Here is a 27,620-nt window from a genome sequence, read left to right on the forward strand (position 1 = left end):
TGTTCAGGTGTCACCAGATGCTCTCTGGGACTGTGGAAAGGCCGACCCTGGTGGATGGCGTCTATGACAAACAGATGTTGGACATTGACAGTACGGTTAGTCACAGTGTAGTATTTGCTGCGGACTGCTAATTTTTTTGATGTGGCGGCTTGGAAGTCAACGTGCTTAGACAAGTCTTCGCAAATAGTGAGAAATTGCGTCTTTAGAGGACTATCCACGACCTCAGTGATCGTAGAGAAGCGTGGTTCGTACAAGTCAAATTTGTATTCGCTCTTGTGCTCAATACTGCCTTATTATGTGGCAGGGAACAGACTGTTTACTATCCTCTGCCTTGCTGATAAATACTTCATTGAACTACGCGCAGGCCTGCGCAAAAAGGATGTCAAACTGGCTTCTTTCATCTGCTAAGTAGTCCAAGCCTCAACAACTCAGTGATAGAATGCTCAACTGCTTCACGAGCTGCACAAGTTCATTTCCGGGGTTGATTTTCCTACTAGTAAGGATATATTGTTGTCTTTCGTCGTCGGATATCGGAAATGGCCAAGATTAAGGGGTGGTCTTTTTTATTTTAGTTTGCTGTCAAATCAACTCTTGAAAAAGTGGAACTGAGTAGTTCATATATTTTCGTCTTGGATAGGTTGACAACCGTAAATGCATTGGTGCTTTGCTTTGTTTTTGCTTCTACGCCTCATATTCTGAACTCTATCGAGCTCGAAAGGGAAATAATTTGGATGACAACAGTCCTTCACTCGTTCATACTCGTCCGCCAATAAACCTTGATTTTTGGTGTTATATTGTGTGCGTGGGGGGGGTGTGTAGCGGCTAGAAGTTACGCTTCCTGCACGATCGATCGGAGGTTCGAATCCGCCGTAGTGCTCACCAAGCTTTTCATCCCTCCGGGGTCGATAAATTGGTATCAGTCTTGCCTGGGAGGATAAAAACACTGATTTGACACATCGGCTAGCCACCGCAAGTCATTGTATAGGCTAGATACACGTTGGTAAACCTCAAACGATCCTAAATTGAAGTTAACGTCGGGGCGCATCCCAAGCGGATTGATTAAGGCTAGGAACTTTATCCTTACTTTATATTGCGTGCGTGTAGGTTCGTGCGAAGCGGCGTGGTTATTGGATGCATTGGAAGTCCGCATGCGACAACGGAAAGCAGAGTGACGCGAGTTTCGTGTGGATTACGGCTACGGCAATTATTTTTCTTTTCAATTATTTTAAGCCGACAACCACGCGCTTGCTAAGATGCAAAGAGCCAACTATTTTCTAAACGTATTTCGGTATTTTTTTATGAGCTGCACACAACATTGTTAAAATCTGTTTTTGCCTAATATATAGGTGAGCTTGCCTTCTCTGGAGGGTGAAATAGACTATGCATCAAGACCAATGCTGTACATCTTTAGTTTCTCGACGCGAATCCGAAGCATCTGTAGGTCTGCAATGTAACATTCATACTCCAAGATTTCAATGTAGGCTCCAAAATCGGACCATTTGCGGCTCCAATCTCTGTAGCCACCTAATGCTATAAAATCACGTTATTTCCACTTCTCAGTTATGTGTTCTTGGACTCGAGTACGTAGAGACCTAGCCATCTCTACAATGTTTTTATCATCGCATTCCTTACAGAAAGCTACTAGTGCTATACTGCTCCATGCTGATACCTGTCACCTAAGGAATGAGGATTTGTTCTTGAATTATGAGTTCTCTTTGATTGTTTTGGCAGTCGCAATAACTCAGAAAGTCTCTCCACAGTTGGTTCCTTTGTAGGTCGCTTTCTTAACGTACTTCGGTACTTTTTTATGAGCCGCACACAGAAGTTCTCTGGCGTTCTTCTGGAATTTTGGCGTTGAAATTGTCAACTCCAGAAGAACTCAATGATCTTATACAAGGTATCACATTCTCTGCCGATCTTTTCCAAGTACATGAGCAAATCTTCGATTTCCTCCCTTCGTAGCTTGATAATGTTAATGCAACAAAAAGGCTACCAAACTTGATATTGTTCCACATATTTTCGGCTGTAGACGTTCTACTGTTGTCATCGATTGCTCGGAAGAACCGATGAGTATTCCCACACTCTTAAGGAAGATATTTACTCCACAAACTCCTCTGGCGTCACATTTTCCGAGGAACGCTGGTTCTCTAACGTTATCGACAGGCTTCAGTGGGTTATGTCATCCCGTCTCGAACAGTCTGCTGACGTAGGTGACGTTAATAGCTTGCATAATCAAGTCTTTAACAAATGCTACCGATGAAAGCGAATGAACGCTGTGTGTATAGCTCATCATATTACTTTTTTGAAGTCTAGATTGCTGCTCCAACCTCGTTCTCCTATTAGGATTACGCAAGTACGGGCTGGTTCCTGCTTTCTTTCGAAGATGCTAGAATGACTCACTTCGACCTCCTCGCCCTTGTCTGTGGTTTGTTGATTGTGTTTATCACTCAGCTATCTCACGCTTTTTTTCTGACTTCCACACCTCTCGTGAAACATTGGGATGATATTTATTTCTAGGCAGAAATAACACGGTACTTTGGTCTCGCAACCGAAAGGGAAGGTATGATGAGAAATGCCCCCGAGACATTACGTGCTTTCTGGAGTGCAGCCAGTGTCTCGAAGGAATTTTCGGCACCAATGTCTTGACGAAGCCACGCTCCAGTCGTTTATAGAGGCACAACCAATCGTCCTAGATGCTCCTTTAACTACAGAGATGCAGAGAATTAATTACTTGGAAATATGAAAAGAACACATAGTGAGAGCTGTCGAAATTATTGCATCAAATAAAACAGCACAAATACAAACAACAATGTAATTAATAGTACGTGACACATTGAAGGCTGCGCACCATAAATCTAACATGGTGGGGAATCTGCGAGAAAAGCTTGAGGCGGTATTGTAGATTGTGGTAGGCGTGGTTCTCATCTCTCCCTCATCGTCGTAAACACGGTTTGGGAACCGCTCCAAGAAGTTACGTTAGAATGCGACTCTATGTACATTCTGAGCCCTTCAGCAACCTATTCATTGGTTTCACTTGAATAAGGCGATGAGAAGACATAACTGATATTCGACCGCTCGCACTTGGCTGGGGCACGTGCAGAAGGGTGGCGCGTTGCAGCTGAAATCGTCGTGAAAAATGGTGACTTCCACGCCACTTTTTAACGACTATTAAGCAAGGATGAGCGGAACTACGTTGGGTTCCGCAATCTGCTACCCGAACACTAGTGTATCATTGGCAGTAGGTAGACAGAGTTAGGTATCTAGGCAGCGACAGCAGCCTCCTTTGGATACACCCCATTGCTAATTAATTGTTCAGGTACTCCAGTCACTTAATTGCAGATGTTTGGCTAGGTGAGGGTGCAGGATACAATCTGTAGAAGTCCAAATTTAGTTTGTGGGAGTGATGGAATGTGTAGTAATGAAGCATTGTTGTGCTCAATAGCAAACAGAATCTAGTCGCGTCAAAAAGACGATATTGTAGCATATGCAGCTGCGTTCGAGTCGACGAGTCGATAGAATAAATATCAACAAGGATTGGGATTTAGGTGGAAAAATTGCTGTCATCACTGTCTGACACGATGAGTAGTGGTAACGAGGTTTCTCCCACGATCCCAACCACTGCGTCCCATCGCGCCGATTCGACTGCCATTTACGCAACTTTTCCGACCTTCAGGGCGTTTTCAGACATGGTGCTGGTTGTATATGACTCTTTTTTGGCGAAAACCGTTCAAAATGAGTACCCATTAGAAAATGAGGTCACTATTGCCAGTATTTGTAGTCTTTGCCGGAGAGTGTACCGTCAAGAAAATAAATGCTGCCTCTCGAAGAAATCCTTTAATACATTGTAGTTGTACCTCATTCCCTAACAATTACTTTGTAACGTCCATAATGTTATTGCTATCTGAAGAACTGGCTTTTGTAGGAGTTGCTGGAGGAAGTTGGAGAGTTCGATGGATCTGTGGAGCAAAGTTTACAAGATGCTTACGCTGATGAGGGTGAAGATGACAGGTCTAATGATGATCCATACGGCGGGATGCCACTCGAATTATACGATAATATTGTCGAGTTCAAAAGGTCTCTATATTGAATGAGAGAAATCTGACATAACATAATTATGCAAGTACTTCTGTACAGGTCTGGCACATACCCTCCCAATATAGGAGTTCGCCATGACCGTAGTGCACTTAGCCATTGGAGGTTGGTCCTGGTTGGAATGACGCATAGATTAATGTTTTCTTCGATTCCTCAATCACTACTATTTCAGGGCCAGGTGCTTTCGTTTTATTTTGGCAGATGACAATGAGACATTGTTGTATTACAATCCGTCAAGTAGCGTTAATGATCAACCAAAAGTTGTTGTGAAGAAAGGCGAAGTAAGACGCGTAATCGAAAGAATTCACGACTTGATCGGCCATCTTGGACAAAAACGAACGTGAGTACGAAACTTTGAAATAGAAGTTGAATGAAATTTTTCAAAATTTAGAACTTGAAAGGATATCCTAGTGACTTCTGCAGAATTCTATATTTTTACACCATCTAGAGTATCGGGAAACTGCAAAAGTGGGTGCAAATCTCTACAAACTAAGTTATAGGTAAGGTCAAAACGACATGAAGCAAGGTGCTTTTGCATAAGCGGTTGCGCTTGAAGCGGTGCGATGAAGCATGGCGGTCATGGTCGAAGGAGAACTCTTGTTAGCACCATTCTTTGCTGCACTTCACCTCGATTCCAACACTAGCTCCACCGTGCCACTTCGAGCACAACCGCTTAGGCAACTGTGCTGTGCTTCATGTCGTTTTGACCCTACTATATGTGCCTTCTTCACGCTGGTAAGAGGTTCCGCTGTCTGCACGATCAATCGAAAGCTCGAATCCGCCCTAGTGGTCAACAAGCCTTTCATCTCTCCGGGGTCGGTAAATTGGGACCAGACTTGTCTAGGAGGATAAAAACACTGACTGGACACATCGCATTGTATAGGCCAGTTGCACGTTATTAAACTGTTGTGGATGTCGTTACATCCGAAGACGAGTAGCTTTATTGAAGGCGAATACGGACAAACTCGAGAAGAGAAACTCCATATAAAAACAACAGGGTAGTCAAACAAGAATGCAACGTATCCAATGCGGGTTTACTCAACGCTAATTACACGGTGAAATTCCTATTCTACAACATAAACCTCAAACGATTCTGAATTGAAGTGAACGCGGTAGCGCTTCCCAAGCGGATTGATTAACGCCGAACACTTTATCATGTGATAGTTGCAGAACATCCTCGAAGTTTCTCCGCAAAAGTATATATAGCCTTTCCCTAACTTTAATCATGATATCAGTTCAATAGGAGCAGTCTCTTCTATGAATGGCGCTGTGGTAGTGGAGCAGTCTGCAACATCAATGGCGCATTGGAGGAAGGCACTACTACCATCGCAACTGGTTCACTGGCTTCGCCAGGAAAAACACAATCTTTCATGACAAACGACAGCCGGGACGCTCTCAGAGTGTGAAATACTCTGTTACTCTGTCAAATAGGTCCCCCCCCCAACAGCCTTGGGATGAGACTCGAGCCAACCAACAGTCCTCAGGCCCTCACCTACAAAAGAGCCATAATTTAATGAATTCCTCATACTTTGATGGATGGCGCATCGTACATCAGAATATGCATCTGTCATTCTTTCCTCCGCTCGCATCCAAGGGAGTTTTTGGAAGACCTGATTACTGGAGATAATAGTTGGGTGTATCCCCCATCTTTTTCAGAACAAAACTTCCCTGAATCAGCTATTTCTTCGAATCTGGTTGGATGAAACTTTGTAGCATTCCACAATAACGACTAGCAACACTCATAGTCATAGTCACCGGCGCTAGAGTGCTCGTTTGCATCAGCTAAAGTAGTTAGCGAGCGTCTGTTGAGAAGGAAGATCACAGAGATATCTGATATCTGGGAATCTATCAGGAGACTCTTAGTTGTTAATTTTGGGAGAACTGTGATACAGCAAACGGCTGTATCACAGTTCCTCCAAAATTTCGTTTCCGCTGAAAAACTGGATTGCCAAGTTTTACATGGAAGTTTAAGTGGTGCCGTTTCAAAGGTCACAGACTTGTATCGTATATCACGCATTGGGGATTTCGAGGGGCAGAACAGAGTGTTCAATAGTGCTGTAGTGAGTCAGCGCCGAAAAGGAGGGAAACGAAGTGATGAAACCATAGAACATTACCTTGGACTTCGCACGCAAGGACAAAGGAGACTGATCGGATTTGTGTCATATGGAAGTGGCGCAATTTAAATACATCACCCCACGAATCTGGGCTGGTACGGGTTTCAGGCGGGTAATGTCTGTACGGGGTCGTGGACTGTGGAGAAGAGGGTGATTCCGTTCGTCTCTTTCTGTATCACTGTAAGCGGACGACCCCGAAAAGCTGTTTCTTACGACGGTTTTTGTTGCAATGCGCAACAGTTGCGCCCCCCACCCCCCGCCTGCGATTCGTCGAAAAACCATTCGTTCGAATACAGTGTATGATGTTGTTTACAATAGAGGCGATGTGAAAAAAGTAATAAACTTTTCGACCTTATTTTTGTAGTAAATCACTCTTTTCATGAAGTGGACCTAAGATTTTGATCAATTTATTGACCCCGGAGAGATGAAAGGCTTGGTGAGCACTAGGGTGGATTTGAACCTTCGATCGAACGTGCAGGATGCGGAACCTCTAACCGCTGGCCTGATGCGATTACTCGCATCTTCGCTGAGGTGTGCCGTTCTTGAGCACAGCTCTGCCCAACTTTCTCGATCTTCTGCGAGAGCTTCCACGGAATCAATCCATTCGTCGCTATCCCATATCCTATGAAACCTTGCGCCTCGCCTGAACTGCCTATCCACGCCGTCTATGCTCAGGTCCTCTTTCACCACCTCCGTCCAGAACTTCCGCTTTCGGCCAGGTGGCCTCTTACAACTTGAATCCTACAGACTCCTCAGAACTCGTTGAACAAGGCGATCTGCAGGTCTCCTTAATATATGGCCAAAGAAGCGAAGACGATTTACTTTAGCCACTTTCGATGGTGGTGCAAGACGTTGATATCTTCCATGTGTCATCCTCCGGTATACCATAACAATTTCTGCGTAAAGATCTTCATTGTGGCATACTCAAGGTCAAAAGTAGCCAAGTAGTCGTCTAAGCAGCTTTCGTTCCGTGCAATCAAGCCTCATCATCACCGTAGATGGTGCTGCCCAAGCCTCCGAGCTGTACATCATGATGGGGCGAATTGCGGATAGGTGGAGTCGCGGCTTGGCTGCGTTGATGCCTCATCATCACCGTAGATGGTGCTGCCCAAGCCTCCGAGTACATCATGATGGGGCGAATTGCGGATAGGTGGAGTCGCGGCTTGGCTGCGTTGGTGATGGGGGTGGACCACTGGCCTTTCGTTAAGGAGTTAAATAGGCTTTAGCGCATCTTTGCTGAATATCTTTCGCGTAGCTGCCATTGTTCTTCGGAATACAGCCCAGGTAACAGAACTCATCAACGAATTCTTCGTGATGGGTGCACTTTGTGAAGGAATCCGCATCGCTAAGCCTCTTCCTCGTTACTCCAACATGAATATACACATGTTGGCGGAATTTCGTTTTGTATTCTTCATCTTTCAGACCTGCTATGTCGATTTTCGGTTAAAGAGGAACGCGGTTTTTCTTGTGGAACCGTATCTTGAAGCTGAGAAGAACTGGACGGTGGTTAGAGTCGAACGCGACGTCCCAAACAGCTACAGATTTTCGGATATCTGACAGGAATTTTCCTTGCCAGAACGAAGTCGAGCTGATGTTTTCGGAATCTTCCGCTTGCGCAGCGCAGCGCTTCTTCAGGCGTTAAAAGCGTTGACCCCTGCCACGTGAGCTGATGGCGTCGATGATTTCTCTTAAACGTGGAAGAGATGATGAGGCCCGTCTGTTCGCATAAGTCGACCAGACGGTCACCGTTGTCCGACGTGCGCTCCGCTGGATAATACCATTTTCCTAGCACATCGGATTGCTGTTCGAGTCCTATCTTCGCATTTGCGTCGATTCCGACAATGACCACCTGCTGGCTTGGCATTTTAGACACCAACGCATTGAGTTCATCATAGAAGTTCATCATCTTACTGTTGTACTCAGCGGTTTCAGTATCCAGAGTTTACGTCCTCTGCGATCCCGCAGTCGTACAAAGGCGCATCTAGACGACGTTGAACAAAATCCCTCCATCAGGTTGTTGTCATCGTTCCTCACAGCTATCACGCGGCCACCTACTTTTTTCTCATCAGAGAAAAAAAGAAATCGCCGCAGTATGTGGTGTAATTTTCGATGCTGATAACGGGCCGATCTCTCATGCTTGTTTCCTGCAGTGCAGCAAAAGGCACACAGAGATATCGCAGAAGCCTAGACAGGACGGCTTGTTTGAGTTCACTCGATAGTTCTCGGCAGTTCAGCGCGACGAAACGAATGGTTGTTGCCAAAGATTCCATGCTCCCTTCAGGCAGTTGACCTTTTGGGTTATTGGCTTTGACGATGTGCTGGACGACAGCACCTTTTTGCAATGTATGGGAATCTTTCGCCATATAACAGTGTGGGTTATATAGCTCGTACGTTTATGTTTTCTTGTTATGTCAACGAGGTTTAGGTGAAACTTTCAAAACCTTCAAAAGGAAAACAACTGACCAGTTTCATCTACTAGCGGGGTTGGTAAACCACCGCGTTCTTAAATATTGTCACCAAGACGAATGAGATCTACGCACTTTGCAGTATCCTTAAGTACAGGTGTCTGGATAACGTTAAGGAACTGCATGTGGGGCAATCTTATAGCTCACAGAGTGTTACGAACTACAAGAACTCATTGGTAATTGACAAGCACTCATTTTTGGTAATTAATGGGCGGATTCCTGACGGAAATTCAGAATCCTTCAAATGCCTTCCGAGCAGATGTTTCTTTCTCGTGCGCTAATATCGTACATTTTACTTCAAACTCATTTCCATCATGCTTATCATTTTTGTGGTGCCCTAACGGTGTCATCGAACTCCCTCGCCTTTTACCAGCCAAATGTTTCTTGATACGCACGTTCAGCATCCACTTTCTCCAATATAAATATCGCTGCACGTTAGGCATTCTATTTGGTAAATAACTCCGATGTTCGTGCAATCACCGGCCTTACCGAATGAACAAACCACGCAACATTCTGACACGCATTACCTATCGTAGAATCTAATGCGAACTAACTGTCGCTTGATGCTGTCGTTCGGGATGTTCACCAATACAACATCATCTTGGAGATTGTTAGCTCGTACGTTCCCTATGCGTACACTCGAACGCCTGATTGCGTTTTGTTAAAGCAGGGCCACCACGTGCAGGTAGCAATCAGACTCGTATACGCGACCCAACCACATATATATATATACATATATACATATATATGTATATATATGTATACACGTATATATGTACATATACATATATATATATATATATATACATACTTATGTATGCGGTATATATATCATACTATATAATAACGGGCTTATTCTGTCACATGTGTGTGTGAGTCACGAAATTCGAGAAAGGGGGTGCGGCGGGTCCACCGGCGTCGAATTAGCGCCCCGACGCCAGAAAGATGAAAAATGGGGTGGACGGATCCAGGGGCAATAAATTCTCCTGCATGTCGCAAAAAGTGAATGAGACGTTGCAGCCGTTTTATAGCCCTGACCACAACGCGCAATGCTTTTCACCTTTGTAGCTCCTCTGCATTTCTATTTTCTTTCATCTTTGCCTCAATTTGCCTAACATGCCTTCTTCAGAAAGTGGAAACATGAATGAAACCCGCTGCTTAAATTGTCTCTAACAGTTTACGTGGTGTGACATAGAAGGTTTTTTTTATCACTACGATAGTGATATTCACGTCTTCAGGTTAGCACATCATTCTTTGCTAATAGCTAAGAACGGAGGAAACTCATACTTCGAGTGATGTTTCCAAATTGTGGAGGTTTGAGAGAAACATAGATGTGAAATCAAGATTGATTGTTCTCTAAACATAGAACTGAGCGTTTAGGGAAAATCTTTCATCTATGCTTAAATTTTTGCGTAAAAAAATTGAAGAAAGGGTTGATAGAAAAAAGCTATTCTAATTTTACAAAAATGTCGCTACTGTTATTTCTTATTGATCGATGAAGGCGAGCGAAGTGAACAACAAAAAAAAGCCTGAAGCCCGGCTCTAGCCGGAAGTTCAGGCTGGTATAATATATATATATATATATATACATATATATATATACATATATGTATGATATATGTACGATTTTGCAGTATTGATCCTAATTTCTGAATCCATAGATGTGTATGTGTGTATAGGCAAATCGTGGTCTTGAAGAAGCTTCATTGGCGGTCAGTACGACAAGATGTGAAAACTTTTATTAATAGCTGTGCTTTTTGTAATCAGAAAAAACTCGAAGGGAAGAAGATTTTGAAGGCTCCAGTGGACGTTACCAGTGAGTAAATTTTTTTCTCAGAATCAATCATCTTTTATCAGAATTGTTAACGTATGTTCTCATTATGTTCTCTCATATTGTTAGAAAAAAATAGGAAAGCAAACATGCTAACTCATACTTGATCAGGTATTAAGAAGATCTTCAGTAAACAAACAAATTGGTAGTTGTTTTGATCAATTGTTACATCCATACAAAATTCAGAAATGAATCATTCAAAGTCCTTAACCTTTAGAAGTGTCTTCTCGTAGTCTGTTTTTTGTTACAGTTGACCTCTGCTAGATGATTGGTTACAGGTGACAACTTCGATCTGAACATTGAAGTTCGAAGCAAAACGCTAGGAAATGGAGTGGTATTCGATCGTCTGACTTTCAGTCTTATCGGGTGGGAACTCTGTCAACAAACAACTTTTGACTGTAATTGTGTTATTAAACATCGGCACACACACTAACCAGTTTCACTCCAAGAATTTACTTAAGATTTATGAATAATTGTGAATTAAAAAAGTTTGTTGTGGGTCGTAGGTCCTCGTTTCTCTTAAACCAGTTTGATAAATTTTACTTTATTTAGATACAATGAACAAGAAGTGCGGGCAGCGGCTGTGACGAGAATGACAGCATATACATTTAAGGAAACCGCCAGTGAACTTCGAGGGCGCTTCGCTCGCCCGGGCTCTGTGAGTATGCCTTGCCTGTACTTTTATAATAATTTATAGCTACGACTTTGAAGAACGTGTTTCGTATTGTGCTAACGGTATACACATCTGCATGAACGAGTATGTCAGTCAAAAGAAAAACAAAGTTTAAACGACCTCGGCACTTCAAAAGTTAACTTGTTGAGGCCAACACTACGACAAATTTTCGGCGACAGCCGTACATCAAGAGAACACGTTACTCACCATATGCGTCTGGATTTATCGTTCCTTATGCGGGAAAACATAAGAATGATGTGAATCTTTTACTCTTACTCTCTACTTTTACTCTTGTGTCTCAGATATTTGCGGTGGTAGTATGTAGTGTTTTTTTTTCTCATTTTTAATACTTTAAGGAGCCGGGGTTTATTGAGGTGTTTCAAGACGAGCGGGAACCACTAGCTACTAATTATGGTGGACACGTGTACCCAGTAGCCGAGTTAGTTCAACTCCAAATTAGTTTTAAAAGCATGGAAGTGAATTACTACGAGATCCAGGTTAGCAGACAGTCAAGTGAACGAATCGTCAGAGATGCAAGAAAGTATCCCAACAACTATGTCACAAAGCAATTCGATACGTGTAAAGGCGGAGGTTGGGACTGTATTATCACCTCAAATGCATTCAACATCGAAACGAGGTTGGTAGCTCTCGAAGCTACAATTTTCAATACTTTTCACAATGAGAAACAGGAACAATCCTCAGGAATGTATACACCGCACATCCTTGTTCTCATGTCCACGCTGTTCCATGTGCAGTCCTGTTCCCAACAGCTAGAGGTAGCCACCATGGGATGCTTCTGATTCAGAAGTTTCCTAAAACGGTGCCCACGTATTAGATTAGTGCTTCGCAGAGCAAACTCGAGCGTCAATGCAAAATTTGTATGCAGCCTCAAATCCTAATTTTTAGAACTTCTCCAAAATAGGCATGTCTGAAACAAGGCAGATTAAAGGCAGCATATCATGGAATTGATGTGGTACAGAAACCTCAGAAAAAATGTAGAGTTCGGGTAGTAGATTTCAGAGTATAACATTCGACAAATAGACTTTTCTTGTTCGTCTCAATTTTCTGATACGTTTTCTGATAGCCATTGGCATCTTTTGTTTCAATTTCATCGTCATCCATATATTATAATTGCTTGAGCTCTTTTTTTAAAGTGGATCTGTGCGGAGGTTTGAAGCGATTTTCTGCTTTTTATCTCGGTATTCATTACTACGCGCTTTTAAAATATAGAGCACTTCGTTTGCTTGTGCAACTCTTTCACTTGATTAGCTTTCACTGTCAATTTCTTCATTTTCCTTCTCGAGTTCTTTTTTTTTGCCTTAATTTGTGCTTCTTCGTAACTTTTTTGAGTTCTTCAATTAAATTCTGCTGGTGGTCCCGGCTTGAACCAATTATTATTATTCCTCGTATCATAAAGTTTACTGCAATTATAATATCTTCAAATTGTATATTGTCGTCCCCGAACATGTTTAATTTCTCCGAGTAAGGCTTGTATTTCGTCAGCAATATTTGCAGCAATTTAACGCTGAATTGATTCGTTTCTTGTGGAAAATAAGAGACATTTTTGTCTATGTAAAATAAAATAAAATAAAAACTTTTTACGCTAGTTTATTGCACAGTGATTTTTTTTTTCGCTCTGACCTCTACGGAGAGATGGAACGGAAACTGAGTTTTTTTCTCAGTTATCTAAGCTCATTTCTAGCTCTTGGTTTGCCCCGGTCTCTAAGAATGAGAAGAGAGATTGATCTACTGTGACCGCTCTGATTGAGACGCGGTTTCTAGAACATTCAAGTTCTTTGAGCTTTTCCTCAGCTCTTGAATTGTCCTGGCCTCTGCACCAATTAGTTTGGCCGATTCACCAAAAAGATGTGTAGTGTCTTGTATAGCTGGTGGTTCAGTAGAATTTTTCACTGATAGGACATTTGATCTGAATAACAATGAAGTACTGGCAGACACCAATTCAAACACTGACTGAGGTTAGCTGGCATGATGCCTCTTTTACAGTGCGCCAATAACGACAATAAGAATGCGGTGAGGTCAGCTGATGTGTTGTCCCCTTTACTATAACAGTGTGACGATGTTACGAAAATATCTTTGTTACGATAGGATTACGAGGATGACGAAATAGAGGTTCGGTGGCTATTGCCGCCTACAAGGTGCGGTAAAACGCGCCTCCCTGTGCATGTTCCGCTCCCCTCAGCGGCCTACTCATTGAGTTTACTAGAATAAGCTGGTGAGAAGACCTTATTATTTTTCGTTCGCTCGCACGCAGATGCGACGCGTGCGCGAGGGTGGCGCGTTGCTACTGAAGTCGCCGTAAAAACGGTGTCTTGCACGCCGTTTTTTACCACAACTAGGGAGTGATGGGCGGGACCACCCCGAATCCCGCCATTCACAACCCCATCTCTAATTTTTTTCTGCGGATTTCTTCACCACGCCAAATTCGTAATATGCAGCCTTTAAATCGTGGACTTCTACAACGGTTTACGGCCTCATAGTGGCGTGGAGGTGACTCTGGGCGTAGAACTGCGATGCACAGCGGATTTTCGTCCTGCAGCAGGGTCTCCCAAGCTGAGGAGTTCGAAACATCCCACATTCTGACTTCCCGGAATTGGAAGCCTAGCTAAACGTAAAGATTCACCAGCGTCTTCGCAAAGGGAAAGCGTCGCCATCAAGAGCATGAAACCCGGCACAGCCCCCGGACCTTTATATCAACAGACTTTCTTCGGGTTGGTGGCCATCCACTTCATGTAATCTGAGCAGCGCACATGACATCCTACCTTCAGAAAGAAAGGATCCCAGACCAGTGGAAGACTTCGCGAACCGTTCTTATCACATCTTATAAGAAAGGCCTCCGAAACTACCGTCCGATATGCTTGCTGAGTGTGTTATAGGAAGTATTCACTAAGATCATCCTCATGCGCATATCTAGGACGCTGGATGAACCCCAGCCTCAAGAACAAGCTGGATTCCGCCAGGGATTTAGCTGCTTGGACCACATTCAGACCGTGTCGAGGGTCATAAAGGTTTGCCGGGAATACCGCTTCCCCCTTGTTCTAACCTTCGTCGACTATGAGAAAGCCTTTGGCAGCGTAGAAACGAATGCAATACTGTCAGCACTGGTCGATCAAGGTGTGGACGCGTCGTATGTGAGGACATTAGCCAATTGCTACGATCGATGCACGACTAGGATACAGCTTTTCCACCGCCCTCTCACCATACCCATTGGAAAGGGGTACGACAAGGCGATACTATATCGCCGAAGCTGTTCACGGCTGCATTTCAATGGATAATGAAATCACTATCCTGGGAAGAAAGGGGCATACGTGTTGATGGAAGGTTTCTTTCGAACCTTCGTTTTGCGGACGACATCGTTCTCTTTTCGAGCAGTACCAATGAAACAAAAACTATGTTGAACGAATTGAACGAAGCAGGGAAGAGAATAGGACTGCGAATAAACAGAATGAAGACACAGTTCACGAAAAATGTCTGCTGCGAGGACGGAATAGTACAACTTGAAGGAAGAGCCGAATAGAAGAGTGAGAGCAGCATGAGCAGCATTCGCACCCGTCAGAGAAGCTACGGAGCAACTGACGGGCTTAGACCTTCGTGCCCATCTGTTTGACTCGACAGTTCTTCCAGCGTTCAGTGGAGACTTGGGCAGACACCGCTGCCACGTCTAAGAAGCTACTTACTACCCACAGAGCCCTTGAGAGATTCTGAAATTTTACAGGGGCGCACAATACCTAGCCGGTCTTCGCAGCTGTGACTTAAGAGGAATGTCCTGTCTTCGCGACCCAGCGGAATATATCGAAAGCAAAGCATAGATGGGCCGGTCACATTATGAGAAGAATCGACGATAGATGGACTGAAAGAACGCTAGAGTGGATTCCAAGAGATGCTAAACGCCCTCGAGGGAGACCCCCAACGAGGGGGTGCGTGTAAAGAGGGTCCCGGCGGAATTTCGAGCATGCTCCGGTCATGCCTCGTCAGAGCAATTAGCGATGGTGCGTGTCCTAAAGAGATTCACTTTCGTTAGCACCTAAATAGCTGACTCCGCTTACCTACCGCTAATCATACGCTGCATCACCGGCTAGGATATTATTCACTATCCACTAAATTGTTTTGAAGAATCAGACACATTCACTGCAATTTTGTGACATGAGGTGATCTCAATTTTGTAATCGTACCAGAAGCAAGAGAAATCCTCACGTGAAATATGAGATAAGGATGTATCTAATAGCTTCAAAATACGTCATAAAAAATTTCGTTAGAAAGAACATTCCAGGTTTCAAAAGTAACGGTAATGAGAATTATCGTTATCCTGTAACTCCCAAGCATTTTTGTAGCCTAATTTATTTCTGGACAGAGGGACCTTCTATATCTCTGACTTCTTGGAACTTACAGGAAGAAAAAGAGCTCAAATTTCTTAAGATTTCTAGACTTTCTGAAGGTGATATAAAGACAAACTCACTCCCTTTCTTTATTAGAACACCATTCAAAATCCCATGTACTTCTATCTAGCACTATTATTCTTTGACTTATTCGGTAATTTCGACAGCTCATACCACTCTCCTTTGCATATTTTCTTGTCACTCCGCAGTTTTCTGCGTCTCTGTGGCTAGAAGAACATCTAAGACGGTTGTCTGCGTCTTCATGAACGACTGGAGCGAGGTATGCTCGCGTATCCGCCGGCATATCCACTGGGCACGTTATCTCTCGGAGGCATTCGCGGAGAATCCACCGGGACCCTCTTTACCGTTCCCCCCAACGAGGTGGGGTGAAGTGTTCACTACACGAATGGACCAGCTGAGAGCTCAGCTGGATACGGCTCAAGGACCTCGTCAACATCACTCACGAAAGTTGAGAGCATCTTGAATAACAATGGCGAGGGAAAGAAACGAGTGGAAGAGTTGTTGGGGCCCTCACGTCCAGTGAAGACGGGCCATCTAAGTAAGTCATGGGCCGCAAAAACGAAATTTCGGAGTCATGGAAATAGAATGCATTTTCTGTATTACACAGTCATTGTAAAATGTAATTAGTCGAAGGGGCCGCTCGCGTATTCGATGAAGGTGTCACTGGCCTCTCTCCACGGAGAGCAAGAAGGCTCTCGGAGGTTTTTCCTCTTTGTTTTTAATTTTTTATTTCCGCATAAAGTTGGAATGAAAATGAAATTATATAACAAAACGACTCTTACACCAGGATGGATGTGAGTAGTGAAAACCACTTCACATTATGCTTTCATTACATTGCTCACATAAGTTGTTGGAAGCGGTTGGAATCGAGCTGGGATCGGAAGTGCAGCGAAGAGTGATGCTAGCAAAGGTCTTCGGTTGATTTTAAGCGCTAACGCTCCACCGCGCCGCTTCGAGTACAGCTGCTTACGCAACTACACCCTGCTTCATGTCGTTTTGACCTTAGTATACATTTGTATTATGGGTTTACTATAGGCATTCCGCGTTCAGGCTTCACTTAATTTGGACAATTTCAATTCTCTTTATGTATTTATACTAAACGTGCTTTTTGGATGGACTTACTTTGCATTTTTATACCATTTGACAACGTTTTCAACTACTTCACGACGGTTAGCTCTGCGTTATCGAGGTATTACTAAAGGGAGGGCAGATATGTACTAATGAATTCAGGTGCTTTCAGAAGTTTCAACAACATCGAGAGCAACAACTTTCAATGGAGGACGCCAAAAGAAGGGCGCTAAAACATTAGCGAACCTTGGATTAGCAACACGATTCAATGTAGCAGTAGGAGAAAACGCAGACAGACCAGGTAACTGTTTTCAGCTGAAGAATGATAAGCTCGACTTGCTTGCTAAAATAATAACTTCTATTCGAGCGTGAGAGGTGCATGATCGTTGATAATGTCTAATATCATGGATGGTGTTTGATATAAAGCTGCCCCGTTTTGAGTACGTTGTAGATAAGGGTTTGGTTCGTCAGGAAAAGTACCCTAAATTAAAGGTTCCTATGTTTTTCCAAATTTTTGATGGGACACAGATGTGAGAATTAGCATTTTTCATATCTGTTTCCCAACTGAATTCTAAAAAAATTAGGGGACTCCTATAGAAGTAACTTGAACAGTTTGTAGACTTTTTTCTATGAAATACGTCCAGAAATATCTCTAAAAGTGCCCTTCTCACGACGTTATTAAGTTATTAAATACTCTGTGAACCTAACAATCTTCACACATTCTGAATATTTTTGGCTATTAATTACTACAAAATTCATATATAAATTGTAATATTGAGTTATCAATCTTTTTAATGCAGTTCTGAGTTTTCTTTCTCCTTTGCAAAAAGGGGTCGGTTTTGGTCCGGCGAAGAACTGATTCATCGAAAGTCTGCGCCTACACTGCGGTTCCGAGTAGTACGTTTTCATCTACACGATGACACTTCGGAATTCGAGAAACTCTGGGATAACATGCTCATCTAAGTTCAGCTGTTGAGATGGGAGATAGACGTGGTTATCGATGATATTGGAATACAAATAATGAATGTCCTTTCGTCTCAGTCTCGATGCTGCGTTAACCCATTTTGGGTCTCGAATAGAGCTCGTTTTATAATTGCCGAGGTGGTAATGGACGGGGTAATCGCAGCCGGATTTTCGACTACTTTTGAGGATTGGCGGAATGACCCTTTCATCTGGAGGTCCCACCACACAAGGAAACAGAATTCAAAAATATAGAGTAAGGCAGCAACGTTGAACCATCTAAGAACGAACAACGCGTTTTTACTGCTTGGTGAATAAAATAATCAGTGAACACTTTTCGAAAAGATATGTTAAGCAAGAGCCAAGATTTTTAACATCTCCTATTACGGCTAACATTTCTTCGTAATCATCTTCGTCAGAGATCGGTCAGAACATTTGTTATATATCCTCTGAAATGGCTCATCCAGAAACAAGTCATCATATACTAAGATATTGCATCCGAAACCAAAAACCAAAAATTCGTTGTAGTGACATTAGCGAACACTGTGATATAACTGCTCCGCTAATATTAATCACAATGCGACCGGTATATGACCCCGCAGACCAAAACTGGTGAAAGTCTTGATGCAGAGCAGGTTCGTCGGTCACGGCTATGCACTCTTCCTTTGTATTCATTTCCTGACCTTTTGCACTTATACAGGAATTTTTGCGCCTCCAAAATTCTGCGAGCTACAATTCCGGCTTCACACGATCGGATCGTAGTAGCCATGCTGAAAGGAGCTTTATGACGCCTGCAATCTGCTCTGAGTATCGCTGCGTTCGAGTGTAATTCATTCCATTAATATGTCTGGTTGCCCTATTTCGCCAATGTACTGCTCCACGCATGTTTATAGTTAGTGGATGTTTTCGTTAAGAGAGAAAACCAAAACCAGCGAAGGATATCCAGAGGTGTATCAGGATTTGGGCAATTAAGGGCTGTGTAGCAATTTTAACAAGGCTTTCGTTCTCGCTGAGAATTTTGAGTACGATGAGTTTGCCGTGGAAAGTGAAGTGTTCTCATTTTAAATGACTGTAATTTTGCTGTAAGGAAGAGTTGCAGAAAACGGATATAGTAATGGGATGCAAAGGAAAATTTGCCACAAATTTGCCCCTCCGGAGGTGTAGGATGTTGTTTTCCTCCTACATCTCCGAAAGAAAATGCAAGGAACTTGAAAAATTGCGCCGATAATATCGAAATTTTGCCTTGTTCCTTCTTCTGCCTACCGAAACGAGTAGAAGAGTAAAGTACATTTTAAAAAATGAATATTTGACGCTCTATCAAAAAAAAAACCTATAACACTATGCTAGAGAACTGCTTAATGGAAATGGAGGGGAAGGGGGGTTGGATGGAGCACATTTGAAGTACGATTTTCCTTCCAAACAGGTAGGACTTTTTTGTGTTTTTCCTCTCTTCCTCACCGCTCTATACGGGAAAGTTGCGCATTTCCGTAAGTCAGGCTATAGAATGAGGAATTTTAGAACGACTTATATATATATATATATATATACATATATATATATACATATATATGTACATATAATATATATATATATATATATATATATATACCAGTCTGGATGTCCTGCTAAAGCCGGACCTCAGACTTTTTTATGGTGTTCTCTTCGCTCGCCTTCACTGATCAATTGATCAAAAACTAATGGTAGTGACATTTTCTGTAAAATCAGAACGCCGCTTTTCTAACAATGTTTTCTTCTTTCTTTTTTACTGTAAACAAAAACAAAAGATTTCATAGTTCTCTTTCTAAACGCGTCAGTTCTACATTTGGTGAATATTCAAACTTCGGCTTCAAATGCTCCGTTGATACCAATACAATGTAGACACAATTTGAATGCATTACTCGAAATTTGTATTTCCTTCTGTTTCCCTCGAACAGTTATCAAAGAATGATGTTTTGGCATAAAATGACGGGAAAAACATCATTCTACTGATAAAGATAATGTTCCTGGTCAAATCATGTAAACTGTTGTCTACTATTTAAGCAGCCGGTTTCATTCGTGTTTCCACTTTCTGAGGAAGGCATTATACCAACCTAAGGCAAATGTGGAAGGAAAAAGACGCCTAGAGGAGACATAGAGGTGAAAAGCAACGCGCGCAGCGGCCACGGCTATGAAACATCCCATTTACCTTTTGCGACATGCACACAAAGTTATTACGTAACATTTCGATGCCGCGAGACCCGTCCCACCCCTTTCTATAGGTACCTGGCGCCGGAGCGCCAATCCGACGCCGGTGGACCCGTCGCACTCCCTTTTACAGGTATCCGGCGCCGGCGCACCAATCCGACGCCGGGGGACCCGTCGCACTCCCTTTTACAGGTATCCGGTGCCGGCGCACCAATCCGACGCCGGGGGATCCGTCGCACCCCACATTACAGCTATCTGGCGCCGGCGCACCAACCCGACGCCGGGACCTGTCGCAGCCAATTTTGTAGTTATCTGGCGTCGGCGCTCCAATCCGACGCCGGTGGACCCGTCGCACCCCCTTTTTCGAATTTCGTGACACACAGACAAACACACACACACACACACACACACACATACACACACGGACTAAGCTCGTTATTATATATCATGATATGCATATATATATATATATATATATATATATATATATATATATATATATATATATATATATATATATATATACTTATGTATGTATGTATGTATGCATATATGTATATACCAGTCTGAATGTCCGGCTAAAGCCGGACTTCAGACTTTCGGTGGTTTTAGCTTCGCTCCCCTTCACTGATCAATGAAGGTTAATAGTAGTAGTGTCTTCTGTAAAATTAGATTTTTTTTTAAACAACGCTTTCCTTCTCTACCTTATATTATAAATTAAGGCGAAAGATTACGGAGCTTTCCTTCTAAACGCGTCAATTCTGCATTTGGAGAATATTCGACCATCAGCTACAAACACTCTTTCGATGCCAGATTAATGTAGATACTATTTGAAAGCATTACTCGAAGTATGGGTATTCTTCCTGATTTCCCCCAACAGTTATCATAGAATGATGTTTTAACATAAAATGACGTGAAAGACATCATCTTACTGATAAAGATAACATTCCACGTCAGATCGCGTAAACATCTTGCTACTATTTAAGCAGCCGTTTGCATGAGTGTTTCCACTTTCTGAGAACGGCGTGCTACAAACTTGAGGCGAACAAAGAAGGAAATATGCACAAGGAGGAGTCGTGACGGCGAAGAGCAAAGCGCCCAGTGGTCACGGTTTTGAAACGGCTGCAACCATTTATCTTTTACGTCATGCACCCTGAGTTATTGCGCACCAATGACCGGGTCCACCGACGCCGGTGAATCCGTCGCATCCCATATTATGGATATCTGGCACCGACGCACCAGTCTGACGCCGGTGGACCCGTCGCACCACCTTCCATAGGTATCTGGCGCCGGTGGACCCGTTGCACCCCATTTTATGGATATCTGGGGCCGGCGCACTAATCCGACGCCGCGGGACCCGTCGCACCCCCCTTCTATAGGTATCTGGCGCCGGAGCACCTCCCTTCTATAGGTATCTGGCGACGGCGCACCAACCCGACGCAGGTGGACCCGTCGCACCCCTCCCCCTTTTCGAATTTCGTGACTGACAGACGTCACGTGTGCGTGTGTGTGTTTGTGTGTCATGAAATTCGAGAAAGGGGCTGCGACGGGTCCCGGATCGGTGCCACGGCGTCAGATATCTGTAAAATTAGTTCGGTGAGGTCCTACGGCGTCGGATTGGTGCCCCGGCGTCAGATACCTGTAAAATGGGCTCCGACGGGTCCCATAACGTCAGGTTGGTGCCCCGGCATCCGATAGCTATAAAATGGGATGCGATGGGTCTCGCGGCGTCGAAATGTGCGCAATACCTTCTTGTGCATGTCGCGAAAGGTAAATGGGACGTTGCAGCCATTTCATAGCCGTGGCCACTGGGCGCGTTGCTTTTCACCTTTGTGAATCCTTCGCGCGTCTATTTCCTTGCGCGTTTTCCTCATGTGTTTGTTGGTGTTGGTGTTGTTGGTGTCGCTTTCTTCAGAAAGTGGAAACACCTAAGCAAACGGCTGCTTAAATAGTAACGAACAGTTTACATGATCTGACGTAGAACGTTATCTTTATCAGTAGGATGATGTCTTTCACGTCATTTTATACTAAAACATTATTCTTTGATAACTATTGGGGGAAACAGGAGGACGACCTATATTTTGAGTAATGCTTTTAAGTTTTGTCTATAATATATTGGTAAGGAGTGTTTGAAGCTGAATTTTGAATGTTCTCTATATGTAGAACTGACGCGTTTAGAAAGAAAACTATGGAATCTTTAAGTCCTCTCTTCTTGAAACCTCGGCATTTGAGAGTGCATTTATGTTTTCTTGTTATGCCAACGAGGTTTAGGTGAAACTTTTTTTATTGGCCTGACGTTTCGACAAACTCGTCTTTTTCAAAGGCCTGAAAATGGTGTGGTAATAGAAAATGGAAAATTCCAAGTACACCACGCAAGACCTTGAGGTCTTGCGTGGTGTACTTGGAACAATGTCGAGGCTTCGCGAGGAGAGAGGAGGAGTTTGATGGGATATGCATGGTATCAAAGACCTCGAACCATTTTCAGGCCTTTGAAAAAGACGAGTTTGTCGAAACGTCAGGCCAATAAAAAAAGTTTCATATAAACCTCGTTGGCATAACAAGAAAACATATGAAATCCTTCTCCTTTGTTTATAATAAAAAAAATGGTGAAAGATTGTTGGAGGTACGCAAGTCTAATTTCACAGAAAACAACACTAATATTAATTCATATCTTATATTAAATAATTTTATTAATTAATATTAATCATTGAAGGGCAACGAAGCGAACTCCACAGAAAATCTGAAGTCCGGCTTTAGCCGGACGTTCAGATATATATATATATATATATATATATATATATATATATATATATAGTTCAGACTTTCTGTGGTTTTCGCTTGGCTTTCACTCACTGATCGACGAAAAATTAATACTAGTGAGATTTTCCGTAAAATTGTGTTTTCCTAGCAACACTTTTTTTATTAAATGAGACGGAAAATTTCAAGTTTTCTTTCCAAATGCGTCAGTTCACATGTGGAGATTATACATACTTCAGCTTCAGACACTCCTTCGATACCAATGTATAATACTACAATTCATTTTTGCACATTACTGTCTCCCGGCTTCTCACTGCACTCTGTGAGAGTAATTGTTTTTCCATCATATGTACATGTAAATACCTTCTTGAATCACATGTTGCAACAAAGATTCATTTTCCTTTTCGTTGTCTTTAACTCTTCAACAACACTTTCTTTTTTTCGTTTCGGATTACATATATGCAGGTCACCGTTCTTGCTTCCATACTATGTACTTTCCAAAAATCCATCTTTATATTGTTACCACTGATAATTTGCAATGATGGTGTAGTACTAGCATCTGCTCGTAAAGGCGTATCAGAATGCGGAACCCATAGCGTAAGCGTAGAGTTCGGGTTGTCGACTACGGAAAACCAACGTGACTTCCCTCATCCTTCTCTAATCGTCATTAAATACGGGGTGGCAGACGGTGTTCTTCTTTACCATATCAATTGCAACGTGCCACATTTGTGCAAGCGTAGCATCTACAAATGCGCGAGACAGTAGGAGACCAATGATGTCTTCTCAGACTGCGCCAGTAGAACCAATGAATTGGAGTGTAGAGGGAACTGGAGTGGGTATAACGCTGTGTGTTCTAACGTTGCTCAAGTGAACTAAACGATTTCCACCTCCTATCTAACGACAATTAGGGAATGATGAACAGGTTCAGTCTGTCACGTGTGTGTATGTGTGTGTGTTCCATAAAATGGGGTGTGACAGGTCACACGGCGTCGGAATGGTGCGCTGACGCCAGAGAGGTGTTGAATGGGGTGAGACGGGTCCCACGTCGTCGAAATGTTGCGCCGACATCGTACAGCACACGGCGTAGGAATGAGATGAGAGCGGTAAAAGGTGTCGCCCGACATGGGATTGTTGCGCCACAGTGCAGTAGTATCGCGCAGTATCTTCGTGTGCATGTCGCAAAAGGTAAATGGGACGTAGCTACCGTTTTGTCAGCGTGCCCGCTGCGAGCGTTACTTCTGACCATTATGACTCCTTCGCGTCTTTGTTTCCTTGCACGTTTACCTCAGCTTGGTAACCTGTCGTCCTCAGAAAATGGAAACATGAATGAAACAGGCTGCTTAAATAGTAGCGAACAGCTTACGTGATCTGACATAGAATGTTACGCTTATTTGTACGATGATGTTGTTCACGTTATTTTATTTTGAAACATCATTCTGTGATGTTGGGGGAAACCCATACTTCAAATAATACTCTCAAACTGGGTCTATATTATGTGGGCATGGAAGGAATGTTTGAAACTGAAGTTTGAAAAAATGTAGAACTGACGCGTTTAGAGAGAATCTATAAAATCTCTCGCCTATATCTAGAAAAAAAAAGGAAGAAGAAAGCGTTGTTAGAAAAAAGCAATCTCAATTTCACAGAAAATGCTATTAATTTGCATTCACCAAGGTGAAGGAAGCGAACACTGCAGAAAGTCTGAAGTCCGGCTTTAGCAGGACGTTCAGACTGCTGTTGCTTAATAAACGAAGAATCTCGCCTGGGATAACATGCTTTCGATACAGAGGGGTTAATAAGCTCTTTTCCTGAACGCATAACATTTATGGAGCTACTTTTTTTCTGCAGAATTCATTAGAGCTATATCTTCTCTTTGTCATTTAAGCTTCCTAATTGATCCTGCTGCTACCTATTGTTTAACGTTGTTTTTACCTTTAACTGGTGGGATCTCTCTGAAGTAACTTTCATCTATTTCATAGAATTTTAAAGTGAAGGAAATTTTACAAAGTTTAACATTGAATGCGCTACTCCATCTTAGCTGATCGGAGACTAGGGCAGCACCATCTACGGTGATGGAGAAACTCGATTGCACGGAAAGAAAGCTGTTTAGACGGCTGCTTGGCTACGATTGGCCTAGGGTATGCCACAATGAAGAGCTTTACGCGGAAGTCAATGTGGTGTACCGGCGGACGACACGTGTAAGATATCAACATCTTGCACTCTCATCGAAAGTGGCTATAGAAAATTGCCTTTGCTTCTCTGGTCATATATTAAAGAGACCAACAGATCGCCTTGTTCAACGAATTTTGAGGAGTCTGTCGGATTCAAGTTGGAAGAGGCCACCTGGCCGAATGTGGAAGTTCTGGACTAAGGTGGTGAAAGAGGACCTGAGCATAGACGGCGTGGATAGGCAGTTCAGGCGAGGCGCAAGGTTTCATAGGATATGGGATAGCGACGAATGGATTGATTCCGTGGAAGCTCTCGCAGAAGATCGAGAAAGTTGGGCAGAGCTGCCGATTAAGTTAAGTAAGTAAGACTTTATCTTAGATTAAGTACAAAGGTGATAAGAAACAAGGTTCGAAAGCTTTGAGAAGTCTGATGTAGTGAAGATGATGAAGTCGTAGTTGAAGAACACGAACGATTCAAGGGTTTCACTATATTTGGGTACACAAGGCAGAGTAAAGCTAGTATGACCCCCTACTTTACATGCGCTGTGTGCGCACACCCTGCATGGTGGAACTGCACATGTTTACGGTGTGACCGCACTTGAGTACACTGAGATGATCGCAAGATTTAGAATACAGCGCTAAGTTCGGAGCTGTCGTCAACGACTTGCTCTCGGGGTTATCCCGCCCACGTTGTGTCTTGTTACTTACGATGCTCGCGTAAAAAAATGTAGAACGCGGAGAAAGTTAAGAAATTTAGAAAAAGAAGGAAATACATGAACACCCTTTCCGACACTTTTGTTCCGTTAACATTCTTACTGTTTCAACTGGAAACTAAGTGAGCAAAATGTTCAGAAAGTTTGAACAAACTTTCTGGGTGTAAATACAGTTTCGTAAGTCTTAATAAAGGTCCCGAATTTTTAGAAAAGGATCAGTAACTTCTAAGTAAACTCAAAGAAATAATGTTTATTAGTTACGTAAGAAAATAATCGTACACAATTAGGTACCTTATCATATAACGAAATTTCCAGTTGAAATCTCTTACACTTGCATCTTCAGGAATCCTCACGCATCTTTTTCTTGCACTACTGCTATCTATTTATTTGCTATTTATCGTTGCTATGCATGTTATGCTATGTTATGCTATCTTCTATTTGCTATTTATCGTTTATGAGAATTCTAATATATAATATATATATATATATATATATATATATCGCTCTATATAATATATATATATATATATATAATCATAATTTCTTACAGAAACTTGTGACAACACCGAAATATTACTACCATCGTATGATGCAGTTCATATTCGTCCCGAAATGTCGTCCTTGCCGCCAATAATGCTGATGCCATCAGTGGACCCGGAAGTGATTCACATGCAGAAAGAAGTAAACCATTTTGCAAGAAAAAAAAGAACCTACATTTAGTAATGAGTCATCGCGTGCAACTACTCCATACTCTCATATTCTTTATGTCTGACTTTACCGAATATACCTTTTAGTTACTACTACGACAATTGCGTTTGCAAAGAATGCAAGAGAAGGTATTGCGAGCACAGTTCAACTCGTTGCGGCTTCCGATAGCAAGGTATTTTCATGAGATTGGTATGACATTCGTCAGTCATACCTTCGTATCACGTGTTAATCACGTCACTCCTGATTTATGTTATATTCAGGTACGAGGAAATTGATCCAGACGGCGGCCACGTTGAACTCTTAGTAGAAGGAGACGAAGAGTTCATCGCAGTGAGTTTTTCATTCGAACCGAATAAATAGGATCATATGAAATGAAAAACAGGTGGAAATAAACGCGATTACGCTCATAATAGTGAACTACACCCCAACCTCTACATATCTTTTCGCCGACAAATCACAACGCCCTCAATTTCTTGATATCAGAGTTTTCCCTATAACCGATTACGATAGAAATAGGGGAGTATGAGAAGCTCCTTGTTGTACTTTTTTTTAATGTAGGGACTAAATGTACTAACGGATGGACAGAGACGACTTCATTACGTATAAAACTATTCACGTACTTGTCTTCATAGGTTACATTTATTTTAAATGTTCAGGAAAGAGTCGACGATGAACAAGAGTTGAACGTTACGAACAGCGGAGATGAGAGTGGAGATGAAATTATGAGGGAGTCCCCAACATAATATTCTCCAGAAATATAATTGTTGATTGTTATTGTCTGCAGGTGTATTCGCTCTTTCTTCGGATCAAAATTTCCACGGCAAGTTTGTAAAGCTTGATGGTGGAGTGTTTGTCCTAATAAATACTCACTAAAAACCATTTGTTCTCAAACATTTTACAATAAAAGTAATCGATTCTCTATAATCAGTTTATACTAGAGTAGCTGCAAGACCGCACTGTTTTTCAATGTTTCTGCGTCTTTTAAGTCATTGACGACCGCGCGCTCTTTGCTTGTCTGGCATATGGGACCGCGCTCTTTACCAGTTTACCCCGGGCGTGGCCCACCGGCGGGCCACGGGGTACCACGAGACCCCATTCTTGTATTGATTCCCTGATTTTGATTTTTTTTTTCGAGATCAATGGATTCGAGTTTTTTTCAATAATTCTGATCTGGATGAGGGTTTCGGCCAATTCTTGTTAGACTCTGATGCTGAAGATAGTGATGGCGAGATAGATGATTCACAGGCAGACGCTCTAGTTCTTTGTCCAAAAAATTATTCTGATTCCGATTCTAGTTCAATGAGTACAATTAGCAGTGATAATGATAGCGAGGGAGCGATGCTGGAGCTGACAATAGATGGAACTTTTCGGATCATGGGCCGTATACAGTATTGATGTGCTCTGCACCAGTTGATTTCTCTGAATTGTTTCTGGTTGACGCTTTCATGAATCTAATAGAGACAGAAACAAATCGA

General features: G+C 42.6%; 1 protein-coding gene across 3 annotated transcripts; it reads left to right on the plus strand.

The window, feature by feature from the left end:
• Nucleotides 1–17: 17 nt before the first annotated feature.
• Nucleotides 18–26,888, plus strand: RB195_010239 (uncharacterized protein; the record flags this gene model as incomplete). Of its 3 annotated transcripts, XM_064191150.1 has the most annotated exons (15): nucleotides 18–95; nucleotides 3,923–4,074; nucleotides 4,135–4,197; nucleotides 4,265–4,432; nucleotides 10,351–10,487; nucleotides 10,781–10,868; nucleotides 11,055–11,160; nucleotides 11,325–11,432; nucleotides 11,532–11,614; nucleotides 11,673–11,812; nucleotides 16,831–16,959; nucleotides 25,988–26,118; nucleotides 26,232–26,317; nucleotides 26,406–26,475; nucleotides 26,802–26,888. In XM_064191150.1, the coding sequence occupies 15 exons, from the start codon at nucleotides 18–20 to the stop codon at nucleotides 26,886–26,888; spliced, it is 1,626 nt and encodes a 541-aa protein (XP_064048731.1). The 3 variants fall into 3 exon arrangements, with proteins under 3 accessions (XP_064048731.1, XP_064048732.1, XP_064048733.1); XM_064191148.1 differs by lacking the exons at nucleotides 16,831–16,959; nucleotides 25,988–26,118; nucleotides 26,232–26,317; nucleotides 26,406–26,475; nucleotides 26,802–26,888 and adding exons at nucleotides 11,878–11,951; nucleotides 12,082–12,144; XM_064191149.1 differs by lacking the exons at nucleotides 18–95; nucleotides 3,923–4,074; nucleotides 4,135–4,197; ... (5 more) ...; nucleotides 11,532–11,614; nucleotides 11,673–11,812 and adding exons at nucleotides 15,832–15,950; nucleotides 16,013–16,128.
• Nucleotides 26,889–27,620: the final 732 nt, after the last annotated feature.

Source organism: Necator americanus, chromosome III (genome assembly GCF_031761385.1).
Source record: "Necator americanus strain Aroian chromosome III, whole genome shotgun sequence".
NCBI lineage: Eukaryota > Metazoa > Nematoda > Chromadorea > Rhabditida > Ancylostomatidae > Necator > Necator americanus.